Below are 10,406 nucleotides of genomic sequence, written 5' to 3' on the forward strand. Positions count from 1 at the left end.
AAAATGCCTAATATATAAAGGAAAGTAAACAAACAAACAAACCAACAAACAAAAAATCAGTCTTTTATTGAAGTGGGTATGAATTTTTTGTTTGTTTGGTTTTGTTTTCTGAGACAGGGTTTCTTGGTTGTCCTGGAATTCATTCTGTAGACCAGGCTAGCCTTGAACTCACAGAGATTGCCTGCCTCTGCCTCCTGAGTGCTAGGACTAAAGGCATGCGCCGCTGCCGCCACTATCACCCGGAGAGGTAGGTACAAATATTAATCTCATGTTAGAGACCAGAAATCTGGGACTCACAGTAGTTAAACCAAGCATTCAGGGTTACAAAGCCAGGATCGGAACCCAGTCTGCCCACCTGCCATGCTCTGGCCTTCCCCGGGAAAGGCTGGCCTCTCTGATAGAATCCATTTGCCTGTCCCCATGTTATCAGCTGACCGTTCGATGCCACCTGTGCAGTCACAGGTTGGAGGAAGCTTGGAGTCCTTCCCTCAGCTCCTGGTCCTTGATCTGCAGTGGTTGGCATGTGACCTTGGGCCACCTGTTGTGGGAGTGGGGCCTGGCCCGGTCCCTTCCACCTGCCTCTGCACTATATTAGAGGCCCAGTTCCACCTTCTTTCTCATCACCCCGAAGTTCACCATGCTCCGGCTGCTGAGTGCTCTCACGCTTGTGGCCCTTGGTAAGTCCCCAGCTTGTGCCCATGTCTCCATGCTGCATCAGCCTGGAAGTCCTTGAAGTACGGCCCTCACTCTGTTCCCCCTGGGTGTCACCCCATACCTGCTTCTACAGGAAAGGGTCTCAGCTTAACTGCGACATGATTATAGGGGCTTCAGCTTGGTTCTGGGACAGGAATCGAGGTGGAGAACAAGCTGTGGACGAACCAGCTTGTCAGAAAGAAGGACTGGGAGCCCAAAGGGGAAGGCTCCTTGAGGGGACGATGGACAGCCTCCTGGTTTAAGGTCTGGGCTCTGTGGTTTGATGGCCGGAACTGGAATTTTCTGTTCTTCTGTTAAAGAGCCCACAAAGCTTCCCCAGGTCATAATGGTGACTGACGACATTTACTGAGTGCTTGCTTTACGTCAGGCGGGCTGCAGAAGGCTTTCCTTCTTATGTGCCCTCATGGAACTCATCACAGTGCGGAGCCAGTGCGGAGCCCGAGCGTTGGAGGAGTAGTAGCTCATCCTGAGCAAGTGGCCAAGTCGCACTTTGTACCCAGGCAGCCTCGAACGTCACCTCCACTCAACAACAGCGATCACCTTTTCTTTTTTTCTTTGAGAAAGTCTCATGCTATAGTTCAACCTGCCTTTCCTTGAATTCCTGACAATCCTCCTGTCTCAGTCTCTCAAGTACAAGGATTACAGGTGTGAGTCAGCATGCCACTTTTAGCTGGGGCTTCTTTTTTTTTATTATTAATTATTTATTGGGGAGTGATCAGTGCTAGTTCACAAATGGCTACTGAAGTCTAGAGAGGGCAGGGGGCTCACCTGAGCTCACAAAGCCCATTCCTTCTTTTCTTCTCCTCCTCCTTTTTCTTTTTTAGACAGGGACTTTCTATGTAGCCCTGGTAGACCTGGAATTCACTACGTGGACCAGGCTGGCCTCAAACTAACAGAATTCCGCCTGCCTCTGCCTCCCAAGTGCTGGGATTAAAGGCGTGCGCCACCACCCGGATCCCCCTTCTTTCCTTTTGAGGACACTTCTGGCTGACTGGCTTCTCTGTTGTCCCCTCTAGCCTCAGGCTGTGGCCAGCCTGCCTTCAGCCCCTCCAGCCGTGTTGTCAATGGTGAGGACGCTGTTCCTTACAGCTGGCCCTGGCAGGTAAGAGCGCTACCAGTTGCCCGCATATCCACTGTGGGTTCTGATAACATGGCAGCCAGCCGTGACCCCCCTGTTTCCTCTCTATGCCCTGCTTTGACTTCAAATGGCCCAAAACCCTTGAGCAAAGGCATTTCTTGGAGGTTGCTCCATCTGTAATCTCAGCTGGGACAGCTGCAATTTGAAAGTGGAATCTGGGGAAAGGGTGATATTTAAGGGGTTGCCTCAATAACAGTGGAATTGCCAGGGCTGTGTTTAGAGGGAAGATTTTATCTTCAAATTCCTTGAGTTCTACAAAGGGGCCAAAGGTCTGAGAGCTGTAAAGGGGTTAGGAACTTTGTAGAGGTCCATGGGAAGAGCTCAGAGGGCTAGACTCCCCGTCCAACAATAGTCACAAGCCACATGTGGCTATTTAAGTTTAATATAAATTAAGGCAGACACAGTGGCTACTTGCCTGTAATTCTAGCACTCACTAGGAGGCAGAATGATCAGGCTTTCAAGGCCAGCCTCAGCTACATAGCAAGTTTGAGGCCAGCCTGGGCTATAGGAGACCCTGTCTCAAAAGCCAAACCAGGGCCTGGAGAGAGAGCTCGGTGGCAAAGAGTACTTGCTGATGTGCCAGAGGACCTGAGTTCAAATCCTAGTCAGGCAGCTTATAACTGCCTGTAACACCATCTCTAGGGGACCCAACACCTTGTAGCATCTGAAGGTACCAGAACACACAAGGTATACACCATACAGAGATACACACATGCACATAAGTAAACATTTTTAAAACCTACACGATTAATACAAATTAGACGACTAAAAAATCTAGTCCCTCAGTGCCCCCTCATTTCCAGTGCTCAACAGACACAGGAGGCTGAGGCCAGCATGCTGCAGAAGACAGAGAACATTTGCATTGGCTGAGCAGGGGTGGCGCATGCTTTAATCCCAGCACTTTGGAGGCAGAGGCAGGTGGATCTCTGAGTTCGAGGTCAGCCTGGTCTACAAAGTGAATTCCAGAACAGCCAGGGCTACACAGAGAAACCCTGTCTTGAAAAACAAACAAAACAACAAACAAAAAGAACATTTGCATCATCAAAGATGGTGAGAACAGAGAGGGTCACAGCTTATTCTGTGAAGGACCAGGGCATGAATCCTGTAGGTTTTGCTGGCCATACGACAGCAGTGACTTACTGTGACTATCAGAGTGTAAAAACATCACAGGTAGCACACAAGTGACAACTATGAGGAGGAGATAGGAGTCTTTATGTATAGACCAGACCTAAGCAGATCATAGTCAGTTCATTTTTGGTTAAGAGGGTTTTGTTGTTGTTCATTTTTGATAGAGGGTTCATGTAGCCCAGGCTGTCCTCAAACTCAATATACAGCCAAGGATGTTCTTGACCTCCTCGTTCTCTGTTTCCACCTCCTGAGTGGTGGGGTTATAGGTATGTGTCACCACACCCCACTTCTGCAGGCCTGGGGATGGAGCTCAGGGCTTTATGGATGCTAAGCAAGTACTCTACACACGGATCTACTTCTCCAGTCCCACCCTCTTTTATGTATATTTTTGAGACAGTCTCACGTAACCTTAGCTAGTCTCCAACTACTTCAAGATGCTGGAATCACAGGTATAGACCACCATGCCCAGCTGTAGAGGGAGCTTTTGAAAGTCAGAGCGTAGAGAAAAGAGGAGGCAGGGGACTCAAGGTGAGGCATATTCCTGCAGACTCAAGAGGCCTTGAAAGATCTAAGGCTCAGGAGAAGGGGAGGTCTGATGGGACAGAGGGTCTTGGGGAACCCTCAGGAAACACAAGGTTTGTGGATGCTGCAGAGGGCAAAGAGTGTTGTGGACCCCAGAGATATCATAAAGCCTGTGGTGGGGAGGCTTTGGCTAATTGAAATGGGACCCTAATGGAAAAGTGCCAGAGTCCCCTAAGGAGTGGCTTAGGTGGTGCCCTACGAATTTCAGACGTCATGTTCCCCCCGTGTGAAGAGCACCTTCTAGAGCTGCACAGTGCACAACCTACAGAACCTCTGGTTTGGGTCCCATGGTATTGGATCCAGGCCACTCAAGCTCTTTCCTTCCTGGCCACCAGGTCTCCCTTCAGTATGAGAAGGGAGGGAGCTTCCACCACACTTGTGGTGGCACCCTCATTGCTCCTGACTGGGTTATGACCGCAGGCCACTGCATTTCGTAAGTTCTACCCCCTGTCCCTGCCCCAGGCATTGTCCCTGCATGATTCCCCTGGCAGCTGGGACAATGGGAGAGGGGTGAGGTTGGCTGTAGGATCTAACTGACCTCCACCCCTCTACAGGAGTTCCCTCACCTACCAGGTGGTACTGGGCGAGTATGATCGAGGCGTGGAAGAGGGCCCAGAGCAGGTGATCCCCGTCAACCCCAACGGTCTCTTTGTGCACCCCAAGTGGAATGCCAATTGTGTGAGCTGTGGGTGAGTGAAGTCTCAGGCCTGGAGTTGGGGGCTGTTATTTATTTGGCGACATTATTTAGCAGGGGCGAGAAAACACGAGGTACAATGGAACCCACTATAAGAGTTTTTATTAGGGAAGGGAAAGGGTGGAGGTGGGTAGGTCTACCGAAAAGAAAGGGGTGTGTGGGGGGGGGGGAGGTGTGCGCTACCTCTAGTGAGAGGGAGAGAGATGGGAGCAGGTGGAGTCTGCTTTTATAGGTCACCTTGAGAATGCGTACACAGGCCTACGCATAGATTACGTGATCACGCTGCGAATGGATTACATAGGAAATAAGGCCCTGGAGTGACTAAGCATTTTGCCTGACTCCTGACAGCGAATTCGCAGTCATGTGACCCCAGAAGTGACCAGGAATAATAACAGGGGCTCTAGTTCACAAGACACCAAGCAAACTGAGAGCGCACTCCCAGAGACAGCGGTCTGGGCCTGGGTGGCTCACACGGTGGGTAGCTGCAAAGACAGTAACAGCAGTGGTGGGTTAAGACTCTAGCCCACCTTGGCTAGAGTCCCAGAATGAGCAGAGAGCTCTATCAGACTCCAGTGAAATGACAGTGTGGTACCCAGGGTGGCGGCGGCGGCGGCAGCATCCCCTGGGGACCTGTCAGAAATGTGGGCTCTCAGACATCAACCTAGACCACTGCACTGGGAAGCACTGGGGTAGGAGGGTCACTGTGTCCCTGAACCTTCCAGGTGACACAGCTGGATCGTGGGAACCACGGATGACAAGGGTTAGCAGGGCTAAAGTGGGCGAGGGCTTCCAAGAGCTGCTCCACCTTAAGAGTGGATTTGGATTTGGAAACCAGGTGTGGTAGCATGCACTTTTAATCTCATCCACTGAAATAGGTGGATCTCTGTGAGTTATGGCCCATCCCAGTCTACATAGGCTAGCCAGGGCTACATAGTGAGACCCCGTCTCAAAAGCAAAGCAAAACAAAACAAATGGACTTAGGAAGGGCTGGGGTGGCGCACCACTTGACTAGTATATATAAGATCTTGAGTTCAAACCCCAGCACCACAGAAACCAATCAATAAATAGATTGGGAATGCAAGGAGCAAAGGAGGTGATTGCTATGGGTCCCTCAGGAGGACCAGGTTTCATGTGACTCCCACTTCCCCCCAGCAATGACATCGCCCTGGTCAAGCTTTCAAGAAGCGCCCAGCTGGGAGACAAGGTCCAGCTTGCCTGCCTCCCTCCTGCTGGTGACATCCTTCCCAACGGAGAACCCTGCTACATTAGTGGCTGGGGCCGTCTTTACAGTACGTGCTGACCCTTCTACCTGACCACAGAGACAAGTGTCGGGGACAAGTGGGACAGAAGGTCACAGCAGGAACCATCTTTGTAGTGTCCAGCCTTCCTCTTCAGCTTCCACCTTCTCCCTGATCCCCCCAAACACAAACATGTTCAGTGAAACATTTTTGGGGTGTCCACTCTGGGCCCAGTACTGAGGATGCCACAGAACACAGAGCAAGCAAGACCCCATAGTTCCTAGCAGGCTAATGGAGCCTTTGAAGGCTCCCACTCTGCAACTCGCAGGTGTCCCAGGCAGTGTCCTCTGTCTCCTCAGCCAACGGGCCTCTCCCTGACAAACTGCAGCAAGCGCTGTTGCCTGTGGTGGACTACGAACACTGCTCCAAGTGGGACTGGTGGGGCTTCTCCGTGAAGACGACCATGGTGTGCGCTGGCGGGGATAAACAGTCTGGCTGCAACGTGAGTCAACTCACACCTGCCCGGGTGGCATGTGTACAGGGCCCTGAAGTCCCTCCACCATCTGCCCTGAGGTGGACAGACCTTGTTGGTTTGCCTCATGTAATCCCCAGGTCAGGTGGAATGAAAAGGGACTCAGCTTAGTTCAGAGGTGGCATCAGGAGCCTGGATTCAGGCCAGCTCCCGCCTGGCTTGACAGGAGTCCCAGCCCCTTTCTGCTCCTTTTTGTCACTGATTTTTTGAGACAGGGTCTCACAATGCGGCCTTGACGGACCTGAGCTCACTATGTAGACTAGGTTGGCCTTGAACTCATAGCAATTATATGCCTCTGCCTGCCTCTGCCAGTCATTGCTTTTGTTGGTTTTTTTTGTTTTTTGTTTGTTGAGACAGGGTTTCTCTGTGTAGCCCTGGCTGTCCTGGAACTCACTCTGAAAACCAGGCTGGCCTTGAACTCACAGAGATCCATCTGCCTCTGCCTCCCGAGTACTGGGATTAAAGGCGTGTGCCAACACCGCCTGGCCCAGTCACTGTTTTGAGACTCTGGAGTATCATAGACTGTGCTTCAAACTTACTATGAGGCCAAGAATGACCTTGAATTTCTGATGCTCCTGTGTCCACCTCTGAGTGATGGACTTACAGGCATTACCACTACGTCCAGCTGATGCAGTAGTAGAGACGGAACCCACAGCTTCATGCATGCTAAGCAAACATTTCATCAATTAAGCTACATTGCCAGCCTGTATCAGTTGTGGCTTTGAAATGATAAGGAAACATTCAGGATGCTCTCATTGTGTATTGCTGCCTGTGACAGCATATGCTTATCATCCCAGCCTGATCTGCTAGCACTTGGGAGGCTGAGGCAGATTGCAAGTTCAAGATCAGCCTGGGCTACACGGTGTCTCCAACAATCAAAACCAAACAAAACCCCCAAAACATTGAATGTGGTGAGATTACAAGGGGCACCATTTTTGGAGAACCGCCTCTGCTGGGCGCTGTGCTGACATCTTGCATTGTCTCATGAACCCTTACGTTCGTTGGCGGTTCTCAACCTTCCTAATGCCGCAACCCTTTAATACAATGCTCCAGGTTGTGGTGACCCCCAACCATAAAGTTATTTTTGTTGCTTCTTCATACCTATAATGTTACTACTGTTATGAATTGTAATGTAAGTGTCTGATCTGCAGGATATCTGATATGTGGCACCTGTGAAACAAAGGGGTTGCGACCCACAGGTTGAGAACTGCTGCTCTGTGGTCTTGTAAGCCAGTGGTGTTCCTCTGCAGACTGGTGTCCAGAGAAGTGAAGTAGTGTGAACGTTTCTTGACGTCGCTGAAGCGCAGAGCCCCCTCCTCATCCTTCAGACACAGCTGAACCTCCACCTTTTCTCACCATTGCAGGGTGACTCCGGAGGACCCCTCAACTGTCCCACTGAGAACGGCACTTGGCAGGTCCATGGTGTGACCAGCTTCGTTTCTGGCTTGGGCTGTAACACCCTAAAGAAGCCCACGGTGTTCACCCGTGTCTCAGCCTTCAATGACTGGATCCAGGAGGTGAGGCGACAAGGGAGCCCGAAGCCTGCCAGGGACCTGGAGGAGAATCTGCAGACCCCGAAGAGGGCCTGAAGCTCATGGGGGCCAGGGAGGGACCTTTGGGGACATTCCAGAGAGCTTGGGGATGTTTTATTTGGTTGTACTTCCAGAATCTAACAGGTATTGAGAAGTGACCCCCTGGCCCAGGTCCTTCCTAGTCATGGAGGACAGAGAGTTATGTCAAACAATGGGCCACTTGGTGGTGAGCAGATGGGAAAATGGACAATAGAAAGAAAAGGGGATGAGAACCATGATGGGGGTACTTGGGTTCAGTCAGGGTGCAGAGCAGACCATCTGGACACAGGTGGTCCAAGACAATGGCTGCTCTTTCTAATAGCAGTACTGGCTGTGATTTATACATTCACTGTGCTTAAAACCCTTAGTTAAAAGCTCAATTAAGAATACCCATGAGGCCGGGCAGTGGTGGCTCACACCTTTAATGCCAGCACTCGGGAGGCAGAGGCAGGTGGATCTCAGTGAGTTCAAGGCCAGGCTGGTTTACAAAGCCAGTTCAGGACAGCCAGGGCTGTTACACAGAGAAACCCTGTCTCGAAAAACAAAACAAAACAAAACAAACAAAAGAAGAATACCCACGAGGCAACTTCTACTTTTACCTCTCCTATGGAGATGAGGAAATCATGGCTCAGAGTGATCAAGTCGCTCTCCCAGCAAACAAGTGACAAGGCTGGGCCATTCCTACTTGAGCCCAGTTCCCTCCAGGCCCAAAGTTTACGCTCCTTTTTTTTTTTTTAACCCTTTAGAGCTTTATTAGGAAAAGGAGAGAGAGACAGAGACAGACAGAGAGACCGCATGGTGGGAAAGTACAGAGAGAGCCAAAGTTTACACTCTTAACTAAAGTATTCTGTCCTTGTCCAACCTCTTGCTTTTCTTTTCCCTTTTTTTTACAGACCATAGCAAACAACTAGAACCAAGACTTGGCTGGTAGTGCCGACCCCCGTCCTCTAAAGAATAAAGACCTTTCTAGAAGTTCCAAGTTGACTCTTGCTGCCTTCACTGATGTAACACTGGCCCTCTGGCCCATCTGTGAAATCTTAGGTCTGAAATGCAGAGATGAGGACAGAGCCAGCCCCTCAGACAGGGACAAACAAAGAATGAGTCTCAGAGAGGAAGGAGCCACTCTGGGGTGACCAGCCATGCTAGGACATGGGACTTCAGGTGCAGGCATTGAGGAACTTTCGGAAACTCAGATAATGTGTCACCTTAGTGGTCATGCATAGGGCTGAGAATATGCCAGAGGTAGCAGATAGTCACATGGAAACTGGAGGCTCTTCAGTGCAGAAAATCTGGTCCTGCGCCAATCATGGGAGGGAAAAAAAAAAAAAAGACCAAATGTTTTCTCTGTTGAAGGGCTAGAGGAGAAAGGCTGTAGTCATTCATTCATTCAACAAACATTCATTCCTTGCTCCAGAGAAAGCCTCAGAGAGGGGGCTGGAGAGATGGCTCAGTGGTTAAGAGCACTGGCTGCTCTTCCAAAAGACCCAGGTTCAATTCCCAGCACCCACATGGCAGCTCATAACTGGCTGTAACTCCAATTTCAAGGGGATCTGATGCCCTCACACAGACATGCAGGCCAAATCCCAATATACATAAAAAATCATCTTTGCTGGGCAGTGGTAGTACATGCCTTTAATCCCAGCACTTGCAGAGGCAGGCGGATCTCAGTGAGTTCGAGGCCAGGCTGGTCTACAAAGTGAGTTCCAGGACAGCCAGGACTACACAGAGAAACCCTGTTTCAAAAAAACAAAACACAAGGAAAAATGAGCCTTGTGTCAGGTTCATAGCTGGGCACACACAGGTGGGACAGGCCCCTTCAGGAGAATGCTGGCTGCAGTAAAGGACAATGGCTCTCCAGAAGACTGTCCCTCAGCAGACTCTGGAGGTCTGGAAGACGGCTACCATGCAGATAAGAGCAACACAAAAACAATGGGGTGGTTTGTGCTTCTCTGGAACCAGAAAAGCGTGGCCACGAAGGAACACAGGCATGCAATTCCTAGTCTAACTATGTCGTCGCCTCTAGAACAGCAGTTCTCAACCTGTGGGTCCAGACCCCTCTGGAAGTCAAATGACGCTTTCACAGGGGTCACATATCGGATATCCTGCATATCAGACATTTACGCTACAATTCATACCAGCAGCAAAATTACAGTTATGAAGTAGCAATGAAATTTTATGGTTGGGAGTTCACCACAACATGAGGAACTGTATTAAAGGGTCACAGCATTAGGAAAGTTGAGAAATACTATTCTAGAGTTACATTTTCTATTTTAAAAAGACTAAGAGACTATGGTTGTAGTGGTGCATACCAGTAGGATTTGCTGAAGGAAGAGGAGACAGGAGGATCAGAAGTTTGAGGTCAGCTTGGACTACTCATTTTTAGGCAGATGGTGGTAGCACATGCCTTTAATCCCAGCACTTGAGTGGTAGAGGTAGCAGCAGATCTCTGTGAGTTTGAGGCCAGCCTGGCGGTCTACAGAGTGAGTTCCAGGACAGTCAAGGCTACACAGAGAAACCTTGTCTCCAAAAACAAAAAACAAACAAACAAACCAAACAAAAAAGGCTAAAAGACACAATCTGAAAAATTACCAATTGGTAGGTAGGGAATATTATTGCTGAATGAAAAAAAAAGAAAAGAAAGAACGAAAAAGAAAGGAAAGGAAAGGACATGACTGCTCCTAGGTATGGTGGAGAAGGTTTATTGTAGATATGTGGAGAGCATAGCCAGAGGAAGGGACCTCTGGGAGAGTCCAGAGTGGACGTGTCCAGTTTGAGCTGGGCCATGTGGGGAGAGGGGGGAAGGGAAGGG

General features: G+C 49.9%; 1 protein-coding gene across 1 annotated transcript; it reads left to right on the forward strand.

Annotated features, from left to right (window-relative positions):
- The first annotated feature begins 637 nt into the window (after positions 1-637).
- Positions 638-8,508, forward strand: LOC128097720 (chymotrypsin-like elastase family member 3B). Its single transcript, XM_052718394.1, has 8 exons — positions 638-677; positions 1,731-1,816; positions 3,898-3,995; positions 4,117-4,251; positions 5,409-5,545; positions 5,854-5,996; positions 7,391-7,543; positions 8,491-8,508. The coding sequence occupies exons 1-8, from the start codon at positions 638-640 to the stop codon at positions 8,506-8,508; spliced, it is 810 nt and encodes a 269-aa protein (XP_052574354.1).
- The last annotated feature ends 1,898 nt before the right edge of the window (positions 8,509-10,406 follow it).

Source organism: Peromyscus californicus, unplaced genomic scaffold (genome assembly GCF_007827085.1).
Source record: "Peromyscus californicus insignis strain IS unplaced genomic scaffold, ASM782708v3 Scaffold_5__1_contigs__length_169319896, whole genome shotgun sequence".
In the NCBI taxonomy this organism is placed as follows: domain Eukaryota; kingdom Metazoa; phylum Chordata; class Mammalia; order Rodentia; family Cricetidae; genus Peromyscus; species Peromyscus californicus.

Coding starts and splice junctions, on each gene's coding strand:
- LOC128097720 (XM_052718394.1), top strand. CDS start 638: ATGCTCCGGCTGCTGAGTGCTCTCACGCTTGTGGCCCTTG. Junction 678..1,730: donor TCTCACGCTTGTGGCCCTTG/GTAAGTCCCCAG, acceptor TGTCCCCTCTAG/CCTCAGGCTGTGGCCAGCCT. Junction 3,996..4,116: donor ACCGCAGGCCACTGCATTTC/GTAAGTTCTACC, acceptor ACCCCTCTACAG/GAGTTCCCTCACCTACCAGG.